Below are 25,993 nucleotides of genomic sequence, written 5' to 3'. Positions count from 1 at the left end.
GTAAAGCCTTTGACAAGGTCCCTCATGGCAGACTGGTACAAAAGGTGAAGTCACATGGGATCAGAGGTGAGCTGGCAAGATGGATACAGAACTGGCTTGGTCATAGAAGACAGAGGGTAGCAGTTGAAAGGTGCTTTTCTGAATGGAGCGCTGTGACTAGTGGTCTGGATCTGTATTAGAAATTATGGGTTCATGTGCTTCAATATCTGTGTCAATCACCTCTGCTTCTGTACCTTGTCTGTCTTCAATGTTACCTTTCACTATTGATGCATCTTTTAAGGATGATGTCATTTGGTCAGAAGTTCCGCAGGGATCAGTGCTGGGACCTTTGCTGTTTGTATTATGTATAAATGATTTGGAGGAAAATGTAGCTGGTCCATTTAGTACGTTTGCGGATGACACAAAGTTTGGTGGAGTTGCGGATAGTGATGAGGATTGTTAGAGGATACAGCAGGATATAGATCGGTTGGAGACTTGGGCGGAGAAATGGCAGATGGAGTTTAATCCGGACAAATGTGAGGTAATGCATTTTGGAAGATCTAATACAGGTGGGAGGTATACAGTAAATGGCAGAACCCTTCGGAGTATTGACAGGCAGACAGACCTGGGCGTACAGGTCCACAGGTCACTGAAAGTGGCAACGCAGGTGGATAAGGTAGTCAAGAAGGCATACGGCATGCTTGCCTTCATCGGTCGGGGCATAGAGTATAAAAATGACTGCATTTGTTGACAACGCTATCGGTAGGTGGCGCTGTTTTGGCACATGCGCAAATACAGCATGTGCCACTAAAACGTCACAGCTTGCGACTGTAACAGCTGCCAGGACTAAAGATGGCGTTGGTCAAAGAATCACACAGAGGCAACCTAACAAACACGTGGCAGCATACAATGGCCGGAGTGAGAGAGTGGAGCGGGCCGAGGAGAGCAGCGCGGGGGGCGGGGAGACCAGTGCGGGGAGAGCAGCGGTGGCGGGGGCGGGGGGGGGGGGGTGAGCTGAGGGAGGGAGGGTGGGGAGAGCTGTGGGAGGGAGGGAGGGGGGGGAGAGCTGAGGGAGGGAGGGGGAGAGAGAGGGAGGGAGGGGGAGAGAGAGGGAGGGAGGGGGAGAGTTGAGGGAGGGAGGGAGGGTGACTTACCGGCCATTCCCTGAACCCGGCGACACCAAGGTCTTCGGCCGCTCGCTCCCCGCAGCTCTCTACGGCCTTTCGGCCCTCTCCATTCAGCATTTCCCTCCAGCTGCGGATGCCCAATCCAGTTGCTTTCTCCCCTACCCAGTTGCTTTCTCCCCTACTTCTCAACAATACTTCAGGCATTGCCACTGTCTGGTCCCTGCCTTTTGCATGCTCCCTCTCTCCACCCCTCCCTGCTCTCCCCACCCCTCCGCCCTCTCCCTCTTCACCTCCCCCTCTTCACCCACCCCTCCCTCCCCCTCTTCACCCACCCCTCTATCCCCCTCTTCACCCACCCCTCCCTCTACCCCCGTACCTCCACCCCTCCCTCTACCCCCCTACCTCCACCCCTCCACCACAGTTGAATATCTGAAGTACAGTTGCAAAGTCGGGGAAATAGCATCCAAAACAAAACCTCAACAATTCTGGTTTTAATTATTGAGAAGTTTTATTAAGTTCATTAAGCATCCGAGGAACTGCTGTGCATGGATACATGAGTGTTGTGTCCAGCATTCCCGTGAGACAGACAGGCCGAGTCTCTGCTATGCACAGCTGAAGAGATTGTTCCTGGAGAGCCTTGTGGTGTATGAACGCTTGGCTCTCTATTCCACTACTGTATTGTTTATGTGAAGAAGGCAAAGTCACAAGAGTCTGAGCTCAGTCTATTCTTGGTGAATGTTCCCCAAGCGCATCCCATTGTGCACTCCCACTTCAACCATAAATACAATGTTCCTTTCCACATCGTGACAAGCTCCGCAGCATGATCCAGTTGCCTTCGTTGCTTGAATGCTGACCTTAAGTCTCAAGGATTGTTTTCTCGACAGCATATTTTACATGAAAAGAAATAAAGCAAATCAGTGTCAGAGCTTGCCTCCCTCCATCCACTGAAATTACTGTTGCACACACCTTTTTAAGTTCTGCAGTGAAGGCACCAATTGATAACGTCGCCAATGAAGCACTTGTTACCCACCTCAGATGCAGGAATCAGCACATCCTTGCGTCCTCTCCTGCACTGCCTCCTTTGCTTGAATGCCGTCCTTAAGTCTCAAGGATTGTTTTCTCAAGGGCGTTTTACATGAAAAGAAATAAGGAAAGAACAGGAGTGTCAGAGCTTCCCTCCCTCCAATGAAATTACTGTTGCGCATGCTTTATGCTCTGCAGGATAGGCATGTACTGATAACACCGCCAATGAATCACTTAGTACCCACCTCAGCTGTAGGAGTCAGGAAGATGTAACTGCCCCTATCTCGTGATGGTTCAATGCTGCTCTCAGGGAAAACATGAATGATGTGAGGGTGCTGGAAAAAGAAACACATTTCTTTTGGACTATGAACATAAAGCAGGCCATTTAGCCCAGCTGTTCCCTGCTAGTGGTTATGCTACTCCTGCGCCTTCCCATACGCTCCCATTTAATCCTGCCTACTACTATCAACATCACCTTCCATTTCTTTCACTCTTACCTACCTTTGCCTTAAAGCAACACTGAGGATGGAGAATGGTGTGGCTGCACTCCCACCTCACCAGTTGTGTACGCAGCAAGAACATTCACATTTGTGCTACCACTGGACACGGCATGAGGTGGCTGTGTGTCCATGTGCACTGCTCTGATGGGTGCAGGAACAGGTGGCTGTGTGTCCATGTGCACTGCTCGGATGGGTGCAGGAACAGGTGGCTGTGTGTCCATGTGCACTGCTTGGATGGGTGCAGGAACAGGTGGCTGTGTGTCCATGTGCACTGCTCGGATGGGTGCAGGAACAGGTGGCTGTGTGTCCATGTGCACTGCTCGGATGGGTGCAGGAACAGGTGGCTGTGTGTCCATGTGCACTGCTCGGATGGGTGCAGGAACAGGTGGCTGCGTAACTGAACAGCAAGGAGAGGGTACCGCAGGTTGGGGAAGTGGAGCTTTGAACAGGCAGGCATATGGTTAGGAAGTTCAGGAAGGCTATTAAGGGACCACACGGGATACATGCGATGAGATAAGAAATACAGAATGCACTCCATTGAAACGTTACAAAAACGAAAGTGACCGTTTAGATGGAAGGTTGTTTGCTGGACTGCAGCACATGTACTGCCTGCACACAGCAACTTACAACAGTGACTGGAGCACATGAAGTGCCCCAGACAATGGAAATGTTTTCAGAGCAACTTACCTTGGAACAATCTCCTCTGTCTAATAAAAATGAAGCAAATCTCCAAAACGACTAAATAATTGAGATAAAATGCGAGAAAATGCCCGACGAAACCTCTCCTCCTTCCACTTTCAAAAACTCGCGCCGAAGCTTTGAGGCATGTGTGAATATCGGAAGATTGACGCATGCGTGAATATCCGGTGGCGTTGCATGAAGCGCATGCGCAGAGGCCAACCTGGCGCGTTGCCCGAGGAAGACGACGTAACGCGATGACATCACCAGCGCATGCGCAAACGGGTCCTGGCAAGCCGGAACGCAGCGCATGCGCAGAGAGCAGGAGACCGTCTGCGCATGTGCGCACCGCGGCGCAGCCTGATGACGTCGGCGCTGGCCAGCGTTGTCAGGAATCACTTTGTATAAAAATTGGCAAGTCATGCTGCAGCTGTACAGAACCTTAGTTAGGCCACACTTAGAATATTGCATGTAATTCTGGTCGCCACACTACCAGAAGGACGTGGAGGCTTTGGAGAGGGTACAGAAGAGGTTTACCAGGATGTTGCCTGGTCTGGAGGGCATTAGCTATGAGAAGACGTTGGATAAACTCAGATTGTTTTCACTGGAACGACGGAGGTATAGGGGCGACATGATAGAGGTTTACAAAGTTATGAGTGGCATGGACAGAGTGGATAGTCAGAAGCTTTTTCCCAGGGTGGAAGAATCAGTTACTCGGGGACATAGGTTTAAGGTGCAAGGGGCAAAGTTTAGAGGGGATGTGCAAGGCAAGTTCTTTACACAGAGGGTGGTGAGTGCCTGGAACATGCTGCTGGGGGAGGTGGTGGAAGCAGGTACGATAGCGATGTTTAAGAGGCATCTTGACAAATACATGAATAGGATGGGAATAGAGGGATACGGTCCCCAGAAGTGCAGAAGGTTTTAGTTTAGACAGGCATCAAGATCGGCGCAGGCTTGGAGGGCCAAATGGCCTGTTCCTATGCTGTACTGTTCTTTGTTCTTTGTTAATAATGGTCAAAAGGTCCTGAACTGTGACAGAAACATTTTTCTCTTACTTGTTCTGTGTACTATCAAAAGCTAATTGGAACCAAAGAAAGCATTAAAGTTGTGAAATTATTTTTCAAAATACTAAACCTTTACCATCTGTTTAATATTCACAAATACTTATTATTCCGCGAATTTACATTACACCATATAGTCAGTCATTTATCAAAGATCCACAAAGCAAAGATAAAGATTATAGTAGTTCCCAGCAGGGATTCCATTCTCATTTGTGAAACTAATTGCATGTTTTAATGTAGTGCTTTTATTGTAAATGATCTGGAAATAATAAATAGTTATAAAACAGTATTAACAAACAATCTTTGTTTATTTAGGAAAACAGCACAATTACTGCAATGTTTCCCACTGCTCAAGATGTGATTGATTGAATAGCATGGATATGAATTGGGTCTATGCCAGTAGCATGAAACCAGCTCATAACGATTCGTCAGCCCATTTTACATCTTCAGTGATTTGAATAGAAAAGAAATCGGGTACGATGTAACATGGGCTGACGATTCTCTATCAGCCCAATTTTTGCTACGATTGTAGAACATTTCCCTGCAACCACACCACCCCGCCCCCCACCCCCCCCAACACACACCCATAATGTTTGTTTCTCCAGGTGCACAGTGGAAAATATATGAAAAGATATAAATCTTGTAAGTTCTTTTCACCCTCCAACCCATTATTGTTTCAAGGCATTCCCTCTAGACAGAGCCCTCTCTCTGCTTTCCTTAGTCTGCACAATTGTATGTAAAAACCCATGAATGTTCCTTTGCCTCCTGCTTTCCACCCCAGCCTCTTATACACCTTCTGTCCAAAATCTCTCCTAAATGACAAACTTCCTGTTGCAATGTAACAATGCTACATTCCTTAGCGAGCAATGTATTTTCTAAAATATTGAAGTTACACATTCCTAATAGTGGGGAAGTGGAATTCAGGCTATTCCATTTCTTTCCAACAGTTATGAGCTTAGGATCCAGAAACATTTTTTTTACCATCAAGTTCCATGATAAGGCATTATGTGAAATTACTTTTATAGGAGCTCCATCTTCATATAGTTCAAAACTAGCATCCGAGAACATTTGGGATGAATCTTCTGTCTGCCATTATCATATTATTCCATGACTTATTTTTAATTCATTTTTAAATAAAAATTTATTTCCCAAAAAATATATGTAACCTTAATGTTTTTAATGTTTTGATCGATCTGCTGTGGTACCGTATATGAAGAGTCAAGATCAAATGCAGTGTTTAGGTCAAGCAGGGTTAGAGGGCGAGAAAAATTGAATTAGACCCAGAAGGGTGGGAGGTGGTTGGTGGAGAGGGGAGAATGACAAAAGTGGGAAGAGAGAAAGGGGAAGGGAAAGGAGGAAGAGGGTGGAGGGTGTGGAAGGAAAGGAATAGAGTGCTGCACCTGCATCTAGACCCAAATGCCATTTTAAACAACTTTAGCATGCTATTTTCGAGTTCTGTAATAAACCCACAAATCATGGGTGGGAAGAGTCAGACAGATGCTAGTTCCTGGGTTATTTAAAGGGATCATAAGCTGCTTTCAGGTAAATCGCTGTTATGTTCATTTTAAAATTTGGTCTGCTGCTTTTGTTGTTTTGGCTGTTGAAAATGATGTTCCCATATTCCTACCACATCCCCACCTGTCCCTATATTCTCCTACCACCTACCTATACTAGGGGCAATTTATAATGGCCAATTTACCTATCAACCTGCAAGTGGAATTTTGACCAGGGTCTTCAGTAAGACCTATGGTTGGCATTATAGATTTGGTGTTTGGAATGCTATTTTGGCTAGGGGGGATGAGGGGGAGGAACAGCAGGCCACAATCTCAGACTTCCAGCTGCAAGCAAAAGGCAGAACAGGAGAAACCCACAGACACTGTCTGACCACTTCAGTGTTTCCAGCATTTTCTGTTTAATATTTCACATTTCCAGCAACTGCAGTGTTTTACTTTTGTTTTAGTTAACATTAGTCAACCAAATATTTGTCTTCCTGGCATGTCTGCTCACAAGACCTATTTGTGTTTATTAATTTTCCAACTTGATAGTCGAATAGGGTTTGCTGATACAATTGATGTAGTGCTGATATGTGGATCTGTGCCCCCCAGTTACTCATTTTCCAGCAGCACATGGAAGCGTGTGTGTAAGTAGTAGGGTGGTATTCAGGAGGTATTCTGGAGAACCCCATGCACATTAGCCTGATTGATAGATTATAGAAGTCTCGAATCTCAGGGTTATTGAAGAAAACACTTGCATTTGTATAGCACCTTTCACAACCTCAAGCTCTTCACAGCCATTGAAATACTCTTCAAGTATACTTACTGCTATCATTTGCACACAAATTGCCATTCATTTGCAAGACTATGAGTTAAATGACCAGATAGTCTGTTTTAGTGATGTAGGTTGAGGGATAAATGTTATTCAGGACATTGGAAACTCCCCTGCCGTTCAAAAAATGCCATGGAAACTCTTATGTCCACCTGAGGGAACAAGCAAGCCCTCAATTTAACATCTCATTTGAAAGTGGTGCTTGAAGCCACAACCTTCTGATTCAGAGTGGTATCACTGAGCTGTCATCTAAAAGTAGGGTAGAACTAGCTTAGAATCATAGAGCACAGCATCTGCTCTGTTTTCTAGTCACTCATTGGTGATCTGTCTACGCTTCCACTGGAATTTTGTGCCAAGATTTGTTACCAATGATTTGCTGCACTAAATACTGGACAGGTCAAGATTAAAGCTTTTGAAAATATATTCAGTGATTTGAAAACCCATTTAGTTAGAAATGCAATGTACGCACAGATATCTGTTCTATCAAAGTTCTTCAAACACTGGCCTGTGCCCTATCCTGCTGCATATGCTCCTGAAATGGAGCAGCTAACTCAAATTGCTGGAGGTAGGGGGTTTCAAGAGTGGCTTTTGTGTATGTTCCTTAAACAATGTTATATGTAGTCAGTGAGCCTCCATGGTAAGCAAATAAATGACCCAATAAAACAAAAACTGTGGACACCCTAGTATTGGATTTCCAAGGAGGTTCACCTCATCCATTACAACCTTGATGGCAAAGCTGTGGCAACCCTGGGAAAAGAAATCATGATTGCCAATGTATCTTCATTGCAAACAGTACTACTCACACCTAGATGATGAAAAATATTGCTTCACTTCATTTGTATTGACATCCTTTTTTATTTTCCTAGGCAGAGTTAAATGGCCCAGTAAATCCTTTCATTGATGCAAGCTCTAAAACATTACCATCACTCAGGAGCTCAGTAGCAATTCACTTTCTGGGTTGGCGAATAGCAGGCGTTCTGTCTCAGCTGTGCCTGCCTCCTGTAGTTCCTTATATCCCTTTGCCTCGGATGCTGCCGCAACGACCCATTCACCCCAGGCCTCCACTTCAGAAACAATTTAACGTCGAAAAAAGAATGGCACGTCTTTCGCTCAGGTAAGAATAAATTTAACATCATTCTCATGATTTTTGAACTACATCTGTTCTTATTTTCCAGCTATGGTAAATCAACTATAAAATTAGTTTTAGAAAAATCTATCAATTTACATCAGCAGTGGTGGTGTATAGTGACTGTTAGAATCTGGAAGTATCAGCAGACAATACTGGTTCCCCACCAGTTTTTTAAACTTTTCTGTATACATCATGATTTTTTTTAAAAACTACGTTCAAAGTAACTATTTTTCCATTCTTTCAGTGAAAAATGGTCAATAGATTTTGAAACATGACAGGGGCAAAGGGGAGGAACAAGATTAAATGCTGCCGAAGATAACAAGGTCTGGGAAGAAAAGACAGCTAGAGTACCAAGTGTGTAGCTTGAACAAAGGACTGAAATGCTTTGTTGAAGAGATTCTTTGCTCAGGAAAATTGATAGTCATGTGAACAGTTTATCTGGAGTGGGTCAGGTCCAAGCCCTGCGATGGTAATCCATATAGAAGTAAACAAATTAAAATAGATGGATGTTCAACACTTCACTAAAAGAAAAATGAACAACTTTTTGAAAACATTTTTAAATTTGTTTTTTAATTATAACTTCCCAATGTTTACTCTTCCAGCTGAATTGTATTGTATTAAAGATGATCCACATATAAACAAACAATAATATCTAGTTATATCACAGTACGTTAAAAGGTCACACAGAACTCGAATATATTTGTGTATAGATTGGTAGCACCACAGACAGATCACTCCTTGGCAAGTGATTCTAGGTGAAAAAGGAGGGAGATGGGTGTCAGTGGACAATGGTCTCTGGGTGGACCTTATAGTCCTTTGTCAGTCTTTTTAGACTTGGGGGCTGGGAACAAGTGAAGGAAACCCACACATTTTTATTTCCAGATAGGCATTGCTAATGTGTTGATAAATAGAAAGAAAACTTCAAAAGTTGGAGAATATAAAACAGAAATACTGGAAATACATAAGGGGTCATAAGCATTTGTAAATTGAAAAGGTGAGTTAATGTTTAGCTCTTGGCACTAAGCTTCTGACAGAGGGTCTATAGTTGAATTATAAGCCATCTTTTGTTCTTACAAATGCCCATGTATTTTGTTCCAACGATAGGGGTGGCGGTAGTGTAGTGGTAATGTCACTGAACTAGTGATCCAGAGGCCTAGGCTAATGCTCTGAGGACTCATATATGCTCATGGCAGATGGTGAGATTTGAATTCAATTAATTAAAATATGGAATTAAAAGCTAGTCTAACGGCGACCATGAAACCATTGTCGATTGTTGTAAAAATCCATCTGGTTCTTCACTAATGTCCTTCAGGGAAGGGAATCTGCTGTCCTTGCCTGGTCTGGCCTACATATGATTCCAGACCCACAGCAATGTGGTTGACTCTTAACTGTCCTCTGAAATGGCCTAGCAAGCCACCCAGTTCAAGGGCAATTAGAGATGGGCAACAAATGCTGGCCTTGCCAGCGATGCCTGCATCCCATGAAAGAATTTTTAACATTTTTTAAATGTGTCAAATGTATTTTGCCTGAACATTTGAGGAGAGGTAAAAGTGAAGTTTAGGTTGTGTCATAGATGGGACATGTATCTTCTCATTGTCAGTAATGAGAGCTGTACAAGTTTGTGATCCCTGTCCGCAGGCTACAGCCAAGCACGAATATGGCAGGATCTGGAGACTGTTGACTCTTGGCCATGGTTTATATGGCTTCCAGGGATTTTGGGCTGAAGGCATACTTTGTGCATTACTGTGTCCATTGGCCATAATCCCTGCAGTACTTTTTGATAAGATGTGCTCTAAATAGCCCTGTTATCCCAAGAATATGATCCTGAATCTGTTCTAGATCCTTCCTGTCCATATTCCAGCTCATGGTTCCAGGATCTTTATAATTGCATCTCCAAATTCCTGTGGAAAAGATAAGACCCTGGATGCAAGTGAGGCAACTTCCAAATCTCCAGGCAATAAACTGGGCTAAGTCTTCAAAATCCCAGGCATTATTAGTGAGCCAAATTGCAGTGAATCATCAGTTAGAACATGGCTCACTGGAATACCTCTGGCAGGGTGTTTCCATCCACGCCCTGAAACTCCTGATAATTTTGCCAATACTGCCATTCTGTAGAGAGGCTGAGTTCCATGGAAAATATCCCTAAGTCTGTTGGTCTTCTCTTTCCTGTGGTGGTACTTCAACTTTCCAGAGACATTCACTGCAAGTGGATCCAAAGCTGCGATAATAAGGGAGTCACTGAAATGGCAATTTGCTCACAAAGGTCAGCCACTACTCAACAGGTTCTGCATTTTGATGAGTTTTGCTAGCTCCAATCCAACACTTCCTCTACTTTTGCACTATGGGCTGGATTTCAAAAATGGCGGTCTGCCTGTGCAGACTGCACGTCGTTGAGCCACCGCAATATTCAGCGCGGCTGCTCATTAAATGGCTGGGGCGGTCCGCTCCCGCCCCCCCGATGATGTGGAGGGGGCAGGCGGTCCATCCCCAGCAATGGCGTCAGGCGTCACTGCGCAGGCACCGACAGCATTTTTAAAGGGCTTCAAGCCCTACATTACAATTTAAATTTTTAAAGAGATATTGAATTAAAATTTATTTTTAAAATTAAATAAATGTTTCTGGCCCCTCTCCCATCCCCCCAATAACCAAAGAATTCATTCCTTGCCCTCTCCCCCCACAAAATACTTACCTTGTGTATCTGGCCTTCCTCCCCGCCCCCAAAGTTCATAAATTTTTTACTTCACCCCTTCTCACCATCCCTTACACCAATCATATTAGTTTGGCCCCACTCCCCCCCACCTCCCACACTGAAATACTTACCTGCTCCCCCCTCCCCACCAGTGTCCCGCATCGGATCTCCGAACGGGTATCTGAAGGCGTGGGAGTGCCGGCCACTGGCAGCAATATCGCTGCGGAACGGACGGCAGTAGGGGGTAAGTACTTCATTGATTTATTTTAATAAATTAACATATTTAGATTTGGCTCCTGTCGCAGAGTAGCAGGGGGAGTCGCCACGAGGATTTGCTGCCACCAGCAATATTGGGCCGGGCCTTCCTGGTATCGAGGCCCTTGACGGGCCTCTCCAGAAGGCATTTTACGCCACCCCCTTCCACGACCCTATACTTCAGGGTGGCTGTAAAATCCAGCTCTATATATCCCAACATGCTGTCACAAATTGGTACTTCTTCAGTTGAGACTTTAGAGCCTGCAACAGCTGCAAGACACATCTTGTTCCCCTTAAACCAAATCTGTCTTCATAACAACAGGTCATACAGAAAGCCGAAAAAACATATAGACTGCACCTCGCCACCACCCGCCCCCAACCCCCCCGCCCCCCATTTTATCAATGGAAGACTTGAAGAAAAGCACAGAAGCTAACCATCACAGCCCCCGCCTGCAGCTTGAAGCATGAATTACCCATAATAAAAGCAAAATACTGCGGATGCTGGAAATCTGAAATAAAAACAGAAAGTGCTGGAAAAACTCAGCAGGTCTGGCAGCATCTGTGGAGAGAGAAGCAGAGTTAACGTTTCAGGCCAGTGACCTTTCATCAGGACTGACCTTGCTGACTCTTATTTATCTAAACATACTTCATTCTGTAGAAATGCCACAATTGTCACTTCTTGTGCACTAAGGGGAATTTGGTTAGTGACATGTTACTGAAGCCCAAGCATTAAAATTAGCTGGGCCATCAGCTAACAATTCCAGACAGGTAAGCTGCTCACTAGGTAACATTCTAGTCTAGGAGTTCAAATGTCTGCCTTCGTATTTTATTGTAGTTTCAAAAGTACACAACATGATCACAATATATCTTTATCTGGACCATAAAGTGTCATCTGGATTGACAATCTGCAATGTGAGAAATTATTAAGAGTTTATCACACTAAAGAACAAAGAACAGTACAGCACAGGAACAGGCCATTCGGCCCTCCAAGCCTGTGCCGTTCTTGATGCCTGCCGAAACTAAAACCTTCTGCACTTCTGGGGACCGTATCCCTCTATTCCCATCCTATTCATGTATTTGTCAAGATGCCTCTTAAACGTCGCTATCGTACCTGCTACCACTGTCGAAGAAACTGTAGTAAAATAATCAGACTTGGCACGGGGAGTACTCGCAACCGACTTTTATTAACTTGTGCACAAGGAGAACAAACACATTGAGACTCAGTGCGATGTTCTGAAGAATTTCAGTAAAACAATGGCAATTATACTATTCTGCAACCAATAATCTTACAACAATAGTTCGATCCTTAATTTGCATTCTAAAGCACCAATAATATTACAATTCAGTTTTTGCTCTAAACGAATAAGATACAGTAATTTTCAATCCTTTGTTTACATATCTATCTCACCATTGGCCTTGCAGCTGGTACAGCGCAATAACAGAGAGAGACATTATGCTTCAACAACACTCTTCTTATCTCATCACCCAGACATGACACATTCCTAAGGAACAGTTAGTGTGAGAAATATACTGACCAGGCAAACCCACACCCCTTGTCCGAGGGTGGCTCACCTCAGGTTCCACACTTTCCCCCTTTTGTCCTGAAAGGACAACTTCCAGTCCTCACTCAAGTTCTTCAAGTTTGCTAGCCACTGGGCTTCATCCTTAGTAGGGTCATGGTTCTTGAGGAGAGGGAGGAGATGGGTTGCTGGACTGCCACCAGGACCCTGGAGATTCTGTGACCGGCAAACGGAGCAGATGCAACATCGGAACAGTTGGATGACAACGTACAGGATGAGCTGCACAGACCCCATCTTGTGCCGCCAGCAAGAAGTCAAGGGCCATTGTCGCTAGATATGATTTCAGGGATTCCAAACCTAGGCACATATTCACGTCACAGTAACTTGGCTACAGTAATAGCAGCACATAGTTCTATCCCATACATTTAGGGATTTGTATCTTCACCATTACATAATCACTTGTGCGAATATAATACAGCCGCAATTTCATTCTTAGAGCATGTTGATCATTCATTAATTCATTTTAAGTATATACGAATAGGTTATACAATCACCCTTGTGTGGCATAACTAATTGTCTATCTTTTATAGAGCAAGTTTGAACACTGATTGTCTTTAAGGTAGCTGTCCATCCTGTATTCATACATCCTCTCACATTGCCTAATTAATTTCTTATGTTTCCAAATTACGTCTGTCACATATAACACCATGATACCCAAAACCACTATCAGGACATGGGAGATAATTCTAAACCAGGGGTGCATCTGCACGTTTGACCCCCAGTTCCATAAGTCCTCCCACCAGGTTGAATCGTTTATCTCATCAATCTCATCTTGTAGCTTCTTCAACTGTTGTTCCAGATTGTAGTGCACTACACCAATGGCTTCTAGCTGCTGTCTCTCTTTACCCAAGCGTGTGGGCAATTGCGCAATAGTATATCTATATTCCCGGAGGTAATTTGTCAAACCCCTTAATACTTTCTGTCTTTCGTTTTTGTATGTCTACCAACTCCATCTTCCCCACCCTGGTTGGTATTTGTGGGTTGAAACAAAACGTACTGTTGTTCACCGGACAAGTCCGGTTATGTCCATACTGGTACTCCTTCGTTGTGGTGGTTAAGCAATTTCTCCCCTTTCCCATATAGGCCACATGGGTTAGCCCTGACAATGCTTTCCTAGTCTGCATGGTGCAATTTACAGTGGCATTAAACCCACATTTTGATTCTACCGTTTTATATATAGGATGAGGACATATGACCACCTGGTTTTCCAGACTACACTCAGACAATGTTGTTCCAACTACCTCTTTTCCAATTTCCATAACTTAGGGTAAAATATCATGGTATTTTATGTAATCTTTTCCCTTTGTCACCCCTATATTTTCTACTTCATGTAATTGCATCCCTAACTTATCTCTCAGAATTACAGGTATTCCAACACTACTCCAATACTCATAGATCCTGTATTTACACATTCCCGACCTTTCCATACCTTAAGTTTTCTGAGTTGGCACCTGGTAATTTTATCATTTGTGTGACTAGCTAAGTCCTCCAACTGGGTGTAATTTATCCAAACAGGTACCTGTCCTGCATCAATTTGCCTCCAATTTTCCTTCATTTGTTCTAACATCCACGGACCATATGTACTACAAACACTTTCATTATTTGAAATGTCGTGGACCTCCTTTACCTTTTCTATGATATAATTAATAGTATGAGCATAACCTTCCCGTACTCTCACCAGTCCTGTCACTGTTTTTGTCAGATCCTGTCCTACTTTAGCTACACCACTTCTGTGCCTTTTGTTCCTTTTTCAAAATATCCTTTAAGAGCTGACTGAGAGTTCTAACCTTCTGGTCCACATTTTCCAAATCTATAGTATTGACAATTGAAGTCCCCGTATTAAGGACTGTGGCTGCGTCATTCACTAAGCTGCATTTATGTCTCTTTCCCTTTATTATTTTCTCATTACCAAATTCCTGTCTCAACAATTGTTACAGTAATACCTTGTACAACTCTCGGGTCTTCTCAGGGCACCAGTCAGGTAGCTGGATATCTGAGATATTCAATATTACCGGTACCAACTCAAGCTTTATATTATCATATACAATTTTATTACTTTTTATTATTGCAAGTCCATTTTCTGGTCCTGTAGTCAAGGCCGGGCAAGGGAGACCAGTCACTTGTGGCTGTTGGGTCGTAACCTTACTCGTTAGTAATTCGGATGTGGGGTTAACCGTGGTGACTGGTGCTTGTTGTCCATTTAATAAATTTTGAGTGCTGGTTTGATTGCTGGCTCCTTTTCTTGTACACCCCCCAATGATTTTGACACAAAAGGTCCCTGGAGGGCCTTTGCTGTCAAAATCTGACACCTGGTAGATTAAATTGTCCACTAAAATAAAAGCAAAATACTGCAGATTCTGAAAATCCGAAACAAAAACAAGAAATGCTGGAAATACTCAGCAGATTAAATTGTCCGCCAGGCACAAAGAACAGTACAGCACGGAAACAGGCCATTCAGCCCTCCAAGCCTGCGCCGATCTTGATGTCTGCCGAAACTAACACCTTCTGCACTTCCGGGGCCCATATCCCTCTATTCCCTTCCTATTCATATATTTGTCAAGATGTCTCTTAAACGACGCTATCGCATCTGCTTCCACCACCTCCCCTGGCAGCAAGTTCCAGGCACTCACCACCCTCTGTGTAAAAAACTTGCCTCGCACATCCCCTCTAAACTTTGCCCCTCGCACCTTAAATCTATGTCCCCGAGTAACTGACTCTTCCACCCTGGGAAAAAGCTTCTGACTATCCACTCTGTCCATGCTGCTCATAACTTTGTAAACCTCTATCATGTCGCCCCTCCACCTCCGTCGTTCCAGTGAAAACAATCCGAGTTTTTCTAACCTCTCCTCATAGCTAATGCCCTCCAGACCAGGCAACATCCTGGTAAACCTCTTCTGTACCCTCTCCAAAGCCTCCACGTCCTTCTGGTAGTGTGGCGACCAGAATTACATGCAATATTCTAAGTGTGGCCTAACTAAGGTTCTGTACAGCTGCAGCATGACTTGCCAATTTTTATACTCTATGCCCCGCCCAATGAAGGCAAGCATGCCGTATGCCTTCTTGACTACCTTATCCACCTGCGTTGCCACTTTCAGTGACCTGTGGACCTGTACGCCCAGATCTCTCTGCCTGTCAATACTCCTAAGGGTTCTGTCACTTACTGTATACTTCCCACCTGCGTTAGACCTCCCAAAATGCATTACCTCACATTTGTCCGGATTAAACTCCATCTGCCATTTCTCCGCCCAAGTCTCCAACCGATCTATATCCTGCTGTATCCTCTGACAATCCTCATCACTATCTGCAACTCCACCAACCTTTGTGTCGTCCGCAAACTTACAAATCAGACCAGCTACATTTTCCTCCAAATCATTTATATATACTACAAACAGCAAAGTTCCCAGCACTGATCCCTGTGGAACACCACTAGTCACATCCCTCCATTCAGAAAAGCATCCTTCCACTGCTACCCTCTGTCTTCTATGACTGAGCCAGTTCTGTATCCATCTTGCCAGCTCACCTCTGATCCCGTGTGACTTCACCTTTTGTATCAGTCTGCCATGAGGGACCTTGTCAAAGGCTTCACTGAAGTCCATATAGATAACTTCCACTGCCCTTCCTTCATCAATCATCTTTGTCACTTCCTCAAAAAACTCAATCAAATTAGTGAGACACGACCTCCCCTTCACAAAACCATGCTGTCATTTGTTTCCAAATGGGAGTAAATCCTGTCCTGAAGAATCCTCTCTAATAATTTCCCTATCACTGACGTAAGGCTCACCGGCCTATAATTTCCTGGATTATCCTTGCTACCCTTCTTAAACAAAGGAACAACATTGGCTATTCTCCAGTCCTCTGGGACCTCACCTGTAGCCATTGAGGATGCTAAGATTTTTGTCAAGGCCCCAGCAATTTCTTCCCTTGCCTCCCTCAGTATTCTGGGGTAGATCCCATCAGGCCCTGGGGACTTATCTACCTTAATGCTTTGCAAGACACCCAACACATCCTCATTTTTGATAATGAGATGACTGAGACTATCTATACTCCTTTCCCTAGGCTCATCATCCACCAAGTCCTTCTCTTTGGTGAATACTGATGCAAAGTACTCATTTAGTACCTCACCCATTTCCTCTGGCTCCACACATAGATTCCCTTCTCTGTCCTTGAGTGGGCCAACCCTTTCCCTAGTTACCCTCTTGCTCTTTATATACATATAAAAAGCCTTGGAATTTTCCTTAATCCTGTTTGCCAATGACTTTTCATGACCCCTTTTAGCCTTCCTGACTCCTTGCTTAAGTTCCTTCCTACTGTCTTTATATTCTTCAAGGGATTCGTCTGTTCCTAGCTATCCGGCCCTTACGAATGCTTCCTTTTTTTTTGACTAGGCTCACAATATCCCACGTTATCCAAGATTCCCGAAACTTGCCAAACTTATCCTTCTTACTCACAGGAACATGCTGGTCCTGGATTCTAATCAACTGACGTTTGAAAGACTCCCACATGTCAGATGTTGATTTACCCTCAAACAGCCACCCCCAATCTAAATTCTTCAGTTCCTTCCTAATATTGTTATAATTAGCCATCCCCCAATTTAGCACCTTCATCCGAGGACTACTCTTATCCTGATCCACAAGTACCTTAAAACTTATGGAATTATGGTCACTGTTCCCGAAATGCTCCCCTACTGAGACTTCGACCACTTGGCTGGGTTCATTCCCCACTACCAGGTCCAGTACGGCACCTTTCCTCGCTGGGCTATCTACATATTGTTTCAAGAAGCCCTCCTGGATGCTCCTTAAAAATTCTGCCCCATCCAAGCCCCTAGCACTAAGTGAGTCCCAGTCAATATAGGGGAAGTTAAAATCACCCACCACTACAACCCTGCTACCTTTACATCTTTCCAAAATCTGTCTACATATCTGCTCCTCTACCTCCCACTGGCTGTTGGGAGGCCTCCAGAAAACCCCCAACATCATGACTGCACCTTCCTATTCCTGAGCTCCACCCATATTGCCTCGCTGCATGACCCCTCCGAGGTGTCCTCCTGCAGTACAGCTGTGATATTCTCCTTAACCAGTAATGCAACTCCCCCACCCCTTTTACATCCCCCTCTATCCCGCCTGAAGCTTCTAAATCCTGGAACATTTAGCTGCCAATCCTGTCCTTCCCTCAACCAAGTCTCTGTAATAGCAACAACATCATAGTTCCAAGTACTAATCCAAGCTCTAAGTTCAACCTAAGTTAGGTTTTTTAAGTAAAAAAAAATCACCATGAATTAAGCATCTATGGAAAGAGTTGAAATTATATAATTTATTCCAAATAGACTTTCTAGAACTCGCAATGAACAGTGCTATATGGTATACATTGACCTTTTCAGCATCCAGGAAATAGAGGATCCTTGATAATAAGCCTTTGAATATGTAATTATGGATAAGTTAGGAAGAAGTAAGTGAGCCAAAAAGTACAGGATGGACAGAATGACCTCCATCTGTGCTCGATGGCGTCACAAAGGGCCTCCAATGGGCTGAATTTGGTGAGCCCTTTGCAGGTCCGATGGCAGAACTGGAAATGAACGCCATTCCCTCTGGTCACATGGGCAGCCAGCCCACTACAATCACGTGACAGGCAGCCAATTGTAGCAATGAAGGTGAGGGACAAGGCTAATCATGCAGTGGGAACGGGATGCGAGATGCTAAATATGGCATTGGATGACTCCGGAGCAGGTGCTTGCACCAACCATATTTAAAGCTCTGCTAGCCGTGCTTGCATTGCTGCTTTTTTGCTGTGCTCTCTAGTGAAGCCATTGCAGTTGTGACTCCAGGACCCCCACCACCCCCCCACCCCCCCTGGAGAAAGACACCACAGGATGGCAGAGGCAAGACACAGTATGGCCCCATGGTTTAGCAATGCCTGCCTTGGGATGCTTATCTAGGCTGCAATGGAAAGGCGAGAGGTCCTCTTCCCCAGCATTGGTAAGAAGAGGTACTCCTACCTGGCCAAGCAAGTCTGGATGGAGATCGCTGAGGGGACAGTGCCACAACAGGGTCAACGACCTCCTTCGTTCTGCCAAAGTGACTGCTCCAGAACTCACTCCTTTTTATGGATTGCATATGGCTACACAGGAGGAAGCGGGACATGGAGAGGGGGCACAACAATGGCATTGCCACAGGGGGTTAGGCATCACTTCATCCTGACAGATACATGGCTGCATCTCAGCCACAGACCACCTTCTTTTACAGATCACCCCCATTAACTCCCCTGAGAGCGGACGGTAGCATGAGCTATACGTAATACCCGAGTAGGGGACAAGGGGCTTCCATAGTAGATTTGTAATGTTGATTTCTCTGTGAAATATGACTAGCTCCCTCTTTCCACTTGCAGGATAAGAGGACCTATAACAGCAAGGAGACATCCCAGATCTTCGGCCTCTCTCAACAGCTGAGGAGGAGGCATTTGAATTAGCAGGGACCCAGGGCGACCGCTCAACAGCTGATGGAGAAACTGGAGTCTCTGTGCAAGAAAGTGAGGATTGTCTTCCATCGATATACAGTTCACTTCTGGAGACCCACATTACACATAATTGTTGCGACGAGATCTGCACAGCCTAACCCACACATGTTTGTGGTCTCTCATGCAGGTCGGCAACCGCAGGAGACTCCAGCAAAAGGAAGACATAATTCCACCTCTGAGGAGGATCCACAGTCAAAGGATGCCCCGTCCAATGACTCTCCACCTTCCACCAGCACAGATACTTTCACCTCAATGGGTTTCCGCTCAGCTGTAGAATCAGGGTCACGAGCTGGTGAGAGCATCGCACACGCGCCTAAGCAGCTGGTTGAGGCTGAGACAGCCGAGGCCTCTGACAGTCAGAGGACTGTGGGTGGCCAGGCCCATGCTGAGCCCCAGGCTGGTGACGAGACTCTGGTGTTGACAGCACACGGCATGCTGGAGTTGCAGAGAGAGGTAAGGCAACATCTGGCAAAGATACCAGAGGTAATGAGCAACCATGAGCAGATGATGGAGGAGTCCATCCAGGCCAAGAGTGCTGCCATGTCTCAGGCACATGAATGCATGGCTTCCTCCATATAATGGAGAGCCAGATTCCACAAATGCATGCTCAACGCAGCAGTGGCAAGGCGAGAGAAGGATGAGGGCCCCTGGAATCTTCTCTAGCTCCTCATCCTTCTCTGGTCAGCAGGGAAGGTCAAGTGAGCCTTGAAAGGCAGGAAGAGAGGCTGACTTCCACAACTGGGAGCTCCCCTCAGGGGAGTGTGGACAGCACCTCCTCAGCCCTTCCTCCAGTGAGCCCAGCTCCAGTAGTCGCAACACCTGAGGAAAGTCCTGTACCTGAGCATGAAACTCTTAGGCAGCAAGGCCCTCCAGGCCCCAGGCAGCCAGAGGACAGCCTTTGAAGTCATCACAGACCAAGGGAAGCCTGATCAACAGCCTGCCTCCAGCCCAGCTGCTAACACGGGAGTCACACCTCGTAGAAACTTCCATAAACGTATAAAGTAAACCACCTAGAGACACTTGGGGTTTCACGGGTGTTCAAAATTTGACATTTGTTTTCTCATAAATTTCCTTTGTTTTTTTAAATTAACTTTCATTGTGGAAAAGTGATTATTCTATCATGCATTAATTGTTTTATTACTATATCAAATTTGTTTTACATGGAGCGATTAAAAATCTTTTAATGTCTCACAGGACTTTTTGTGATCTGCCTTTCACTTTTCTCTATAATGTTTGTCCATGTTTATAATGATTTAAAGTTAAGTAAGGGGCATATAGAACCCCCATTAGTCATCATGTGTACTTTAATAAGGTTTTATGAAGATAATAAAAACAAGAAATGCTGGAAATACTCAGCAGATCTGGCAGCATCTGTGGAGAGAGAAGCAGATTTAACATTTCAGGGCAGTGACCCTTCTTCAGAACTAGCAAATATTAGAAATGTAAAAGGTTATAAGCAAGTAAAGCAGGGGTGGGGCAAGAGATAACAAAGGAGAAGGTGCACTGCAGCAATCCCAGGACAGAGATGTGAGCATGAGAGTAGGGGGGAGTGTTGAAATGGCAAGCAACCGGAAGCTCCGTGTCCTGCTTGCGGACTGAGCGGAGGTGTTCTGCAAAGCAGTCACCCAGTCTGCGTTTGGTCTCCCCAATGTTGGGATTGCTGCAGTGTTCCAGTGAAAATCAACGCAAGCTCGAGGAACAGCATCTCATTTACCGATTAGGCACACTACAGCCTGCCGGACTGAACATTGAGTTCAATAATTTCAGAGCATGCTGGGCCCCCCATTTTACTTTTATTTTTAGTTATTTTTTTCTTTTCCCATTTTTTTTTCTTTTTCTTTTTTATTATATAATTTTTTGCGTTTATTTTATTTTATTTCATCTTAGTTTGTTCAGTTTGCTTACCCACTGTTTTTTTTCATGTTTGTACTTGCGGCTGTTCAATTTTCAGTTCATTAACACTCTATCTGTACTAATGCTTTGTCTTTCAACACACTATTAATATATTGTTTGCCTTTGCTCCACAACCTTCTGGTCAGCTATTCTATGACCTTGTCCTATTTGCACCTTCTCCTTTGTTATTTCTTTCCCCACCCCTGCTTTACTTACTTATAACCTTTTACATTTCTAATATTTGCCCGTTCTGAAAAAGGTTCACTGACTTGAAACGTTAACTGTGCTTCTCTCTCCACAGATGCCGCCAGACCTGCTGAGTATTTCCAGCATTTCTTGTTTTTATTTCAGATTTCCAGCATCCGCAGTATTTTGCTTTTATTTATGAAGATAATGTTCTTCTGACAGATGTTTTGGCATTTTAAGTTCTGATATACAGTCTTACTGCTAACAGTACACCTCTTCAACTCCTTTCTGACCATCTGATTTTGAAATAAATTTACACTATCAGTGAGTGAGTCACAATGATAATGTTGACTAGCCCTTGGCAAATTGTTATACCATACTATTTTGGAGGACTCACTAAAGTAGCTATGTGATCTAAATGGAGCAGGGAATTATTTGTGGTCTTCACACTTGAAAACATTATGTAAAGAAGATATTTTTGAATAATATAAATAGGATAATTAATATATATCTACTTACTTGATTAGTATAAGATTCTTTGTAATTCTTATAGTGGCATGCTGATTTTGAATTTAGCCATTGTGCATGGGTTGAGACCATTAAAATGCATAAACTCACACTGAGGTAAGCACATCTAAACCTTTGTTATTAAAACCCACTTCAATCTGACTGTGTTTTCTGGACCACCATGCATGCTACTCCAGCTGGTGTGTATCTGGACTATTTTTATTTTAAACAAAGCTTTTTAATAATACAAAGAATGAATCAGAGTGACCTTAACCTGGTGATAACTATTCCTGCATTGAAATCAATTCTAAAGTGATGATAAAAAGCGCAGTAACATGCACCGACACATATTAGATAATGAATATAAGATCAAACTTCTTCTATCTTGTAACTTCTCTATGTAGATTTATTTGAATAACATCTCCTCTAGCATTTTTCACAGCCAAAACAAAATTTTCTCTCTTCTTATAATGGTTATTTTGCACTCTCTAATTCTTCCTGTTTTCTTCAGTTCTTCTGAGAGTAAATTGTTAATGTAACTATGAATATCATGTTTTATTTCAGACAAGAAATAATGATAGCACAAGCAGATCGCGAATCACTACCTGATTTCAATACTCGTACAAACTTTGATCTGCGAAGAATAGTGGAAGATCAGGTAATTTTTTTTTTACTAATAAGGCTCGTACTTGAGGTTAATTATAAGTTATATTTGTATTCCCTATAAGAAGCTGATTATTTCAACTGAGTTTTTGTTGGACAGATTGCATGAGGTGAGTTGTGCTGATTGCCACGATGTTATTCTTTGTAAGACAACTATGGACTGACTTTTATTGGCGCAGCGTGCTTCAGCGGTCTTCAGGTGCAGTGCGCCATCACGGAGCCCCCGCGATATTTCATGCGGGGGCTCCTTTAAATGTAGGGGATGGAGCGGCCGCCCCCAATGACATAGAGGGGGTGGCTGCTCCATCCCTGGCAATGGCGTCCAGTGCCACCACATAGGCACAGCGCCATTTTTAAAGGGCTTCTTGCCCTTGAGGTTCAATCAGATTTTTAAAGGTGCCGGTGCCCAGAAAACAAATAAAATGTCAGAAACACTTTTAATTCCCTTTCCAACAGCCCCCCCCCCCCCACTGAATTATCAATTAATAAAATAACCCATCCCCTGAAAAACCAATTTGTAAAATTACAAACTTTCACCACCCAACACCCCCCCCCCCCACCCCACCCCCCAACTTCAGCACCTTTGGCCCTCAACCCCTTCCTACCATCCCCACACCCAATCGGAGCGGTTTTCCCCGCTCCCCCCAACCCTGAAAATTTCACTTCTCCCCCCCCCTCCCCACCCGTGTCCGAAGGCGCGCGAGTTGTGGCTGGTAGCCAGAATATTGGTGTGGGATGGCTGCCAGGACAAGATAAGTTAATTTTAATTTATTTTACTTCATTTTAATATTTAGATGAAGCCCCCACCGCTCGGTGGCGGGGGGGCCCGTGCTGAGGCCTCGCTGCTGCCGGAAAAATGCGGCGAGGCTTTCTTGGCGTCAGGGGTCGTGGCGGGCCTCTCCCGGAAGAATTTTCCAGGCCCCCCCACCACGACCCCCGACACTGGAGGCCTCATAAAATTCAGCCGTATGACTTGTATCTAAATGATTACAACAATAACAAATTTCATTTATATAGGGCATGAAATGTAAAATGCTCCATGCTTACCAGAGAAATAATGTACCCTGCCACCAAGCAACAATTGAAAAAAATTCAACTGACCACACAAATTGCATTTAGAATGCAAAGCTACCCACCTTTGATCTGTTTACTTGGACACTCTTGCCTATCAAAAATCTTTCAATATTGAGATTTCAATTGACCTAACATCCATAACCTTTTGGCGGAGCATATTCCAGGTTTTATCTTTCCTCATAGTAAACTATCTGTCTTCATCCTTCTTAACCTGTCTGGAGCATTTGACACAGTTGACTACACCATCCTCCTCCATTGCCTCTCCTCCATTGTCTAGCTGGGTGGGACTGAACCCGCCTGGTTCCTTTCTTATCTATTCAGTTGTAACCAGAGAATCACCTGTCCTGTGATGGCTTCTTTTCCCACTTCCACACCATTACCTCTTATGTCCCTCAAGAATCTATCCTTGGCTACCTCTTATTTCTCATCTACCTGCTGCTCCTTGACAACATCATCTGAAAACATGACGCCAGATTCCACATGTACGCTGACGCCCAGCTCTACCTCACCACCACCTATCTCAACTTCTCTTGCCCCTTCACTGTCTCCAAATTGTCAGACTGCTTGCCTGACATCCAGTACAAAAGCAAAATACTGTGGATGATGGAAATCTGAAATAAAAGCAGAAAATGCTGGAAATACTCAACAGGTCTGACAACATGAATGGGCATCAACCCGAAACGTTAACTCTCCTTCTCTCTCCACAAATGCTGCCAGACCTACTGTGTACTTCCAGGATTTTCTGTTTTTATGTTTGACATCCAGTACTGGATGAGCAGAAATTTCCTCCAACTCAATGTTGGAAAGACTGAAGCCATTGTCTTCGGTCCCCACCACAAACTCTGTTCCCTAGCCACTGACTCCAACCCTTTCCCTGGCAACTGTCTGAGGCTCAAGCAGACTGTTCTCAACCTTGATATTGTATTGTAAATGAAGACAAGATGAGTTTCTGACTACATATCCGCGCCGTCACTTAGACTGCCTACTTCCACCTCCATAACATCTTCAGCTACATCCTTGACTCAGATATGTGCTGCTGATACCCTCATCCATGCCTTTGCTACCTATAGACTTGACTATTCCAATGCACTCCTGGCCAGCCTCTCATCTTCCAACTTCCACATCCAACTCCCTATCTCTATAACCTACCCCAGCCCTATAACCCTCTGAGATATTTGTGCTCCTCCAGTTCTGGTCTCCTGCACATCCCTGATTTTAATCACTCCACCATTGGCAGCTGTGCCTTCAGCTGCCGAGGCACAAAACTCTGGAATTTCCTCTCTCAACCTCTCCACCTCTTTATCTCTCCTCCTTTAAGACGTTTTTTGAAACATCCCTCTTTAACCAAGTTTTATGATGTTCCTGAAAGTGCCTTTAGTCATTTTACTACATTTAATGCAAGTTGTCGTTGTTGTTTTCCAAAACTCTTTGTGTGAAAAAGTGCTCCTGATTTCACTTCCAAATAGTCTAGCTCTATTTTTAAGGTTATGCCCTCTTCTTCTGGATTCTCCCACCAGAGGAAACAAGACAATTTTATGCAACTTGTGCTCAGAACTTTGAGCCTAGGTATCATTCTGGTGAATCTGCACTGTAGCCCTTCTGAGACCAATATATCTTTCCTGAGGCTCAGTCCTCAAAACTGAATGCAGTACTCCAGGTGGAGTCTGACAATACTCTGACAACAGAAGCATCACTTTCTCATTTTTGGATTACAACCCCCTTGTGATAAAGGCCAATATTCCAGGAGCAATTGTGGTTACCTTTTGCACCTGTACATTAGCATTTAATGCTTTGTGTACATGACCACCTAAATCCCTTTGCTCCTCCACATCTCCTAGTATCTCACCATTAAGAAAATATTCTGATTTGTCTTTCTCAGATCCAAACTGGATGACCTCACACTTCCCCACATTAAACTCCATTTGCCATAGTTTTGCCTACTGAATTAGTTTGTAACTTTGTAACTTCCTGCTCCCATCCACACAATTTACTGTGCCTCCTAACTTAGTATAATCCACAAACTTGGAAATGCTATTCTTTATTCCTTCATCCAAATCATTAATCTATGCAGTGGAAAAACTGAGGCCCCAGTACAGATCCCTGAGGAACACCACTTGTTGCATCTTTCCAATCAAAGAATTAACCTTTATCCCTACTTTCTGTCTTCTGTCCAATTGATCCATGTCATAAGATTTTCTCCAATTCTGCGCACTCCAAATTTTACTGAATTCTTTTTTGCATTGAACCTTGTTACATGCCTTCTGGATGTCCATATAGACATTTCCCTACTTACCATGCTAGTGACCTCAAAAAGTTCAACTATATTCATCATACATGATGCCTATAGAAATACATGGTGATTCTCTTCGATCAGCTGATTCTCATCCCAGTGTTCAGTCGCTTTGTTGAAGGACACTGTAGTTGTTGTTGTGTCCATAATTACAAAAGGACATGTAACATCTCAGTAAAATAAATATTTATGTTGCATTTGATGTTACTTAAAAGAAACATGTTGGCCAATTTTAAGATGAGTGGACTATGATCTTTAGTCATTCCTACTCTGAAGTGTTTGCAAGAAACTTTTCTTAATACTTTTACTTAGAGATAACCAACTGCTTAATTTATTTTATTTACAGATAACCAGCTGCTTAATTTTTCTTAATCCTTGCATCCTCCCGGAATTGCAGATATGAACCAATATAGCTATAGGGATAAGTACAAGGTTCAATATCCCTTTAAGATGTTTTAAAGTCTGTAACTTTGGATTATCATTCACATTACCTTTCCTTTTATAGTACTACATGAATGAACTCT

The 25,993-nt window shown here is 43.9% G+C and overlaps 1 protein-coding gene across 4 annotated transcripts in view; it reads left to right on the top strand.

Moving 5' to 3' along the window:
* tmem232 (transmembrane protein 232) overlaps positions 1-25,993 on the top strand; it is a 164,165-nt gene that overhangs the window by 129,417 nt on the left and 8,755 nt on the right. For 3 of the 4 annotated variants that reach the window (XM_068029810.1, XM_068029809.1, XM_068029811.1), the window contains exons 12-13: positions 7,560-7,807; positions 22,007-22,100. In XM_068029810.1, the coding sequence (XP_067885911.1) occupies positions 7,560-7,807; positions 22,007-22,100 (342 nt within the window). Of the gene's footprint in view, positions 1-7,559; positions 7,808-18,727; positions 18,869-18,983; positions 19,303-22,006; positions 22,101-25,993 lie in introns of those variants that run through there. The other variant, XR_010974875.1, reaches the window with a different exon arrangement.

This window comes from Heterodontus francisci, chromosome 4, assembly GCF_036365525.1.
Source record: "Heterodontus francisci isolate sHetFra1 chromosome 4, sHetFra1.hap1, whole genome shotgun sequence".
Classification (NCBI taxonomy): domain Eukaryota; kingdom Metazoa; phylum Chordata; class Chondrichthyes; order Heterodontiformes; family Heterodontidae; genus Heterodontus; species Heterodontus francisci.
This window is presented reverse-complemented; position numbering and strand designations above follow the sequence as displayed.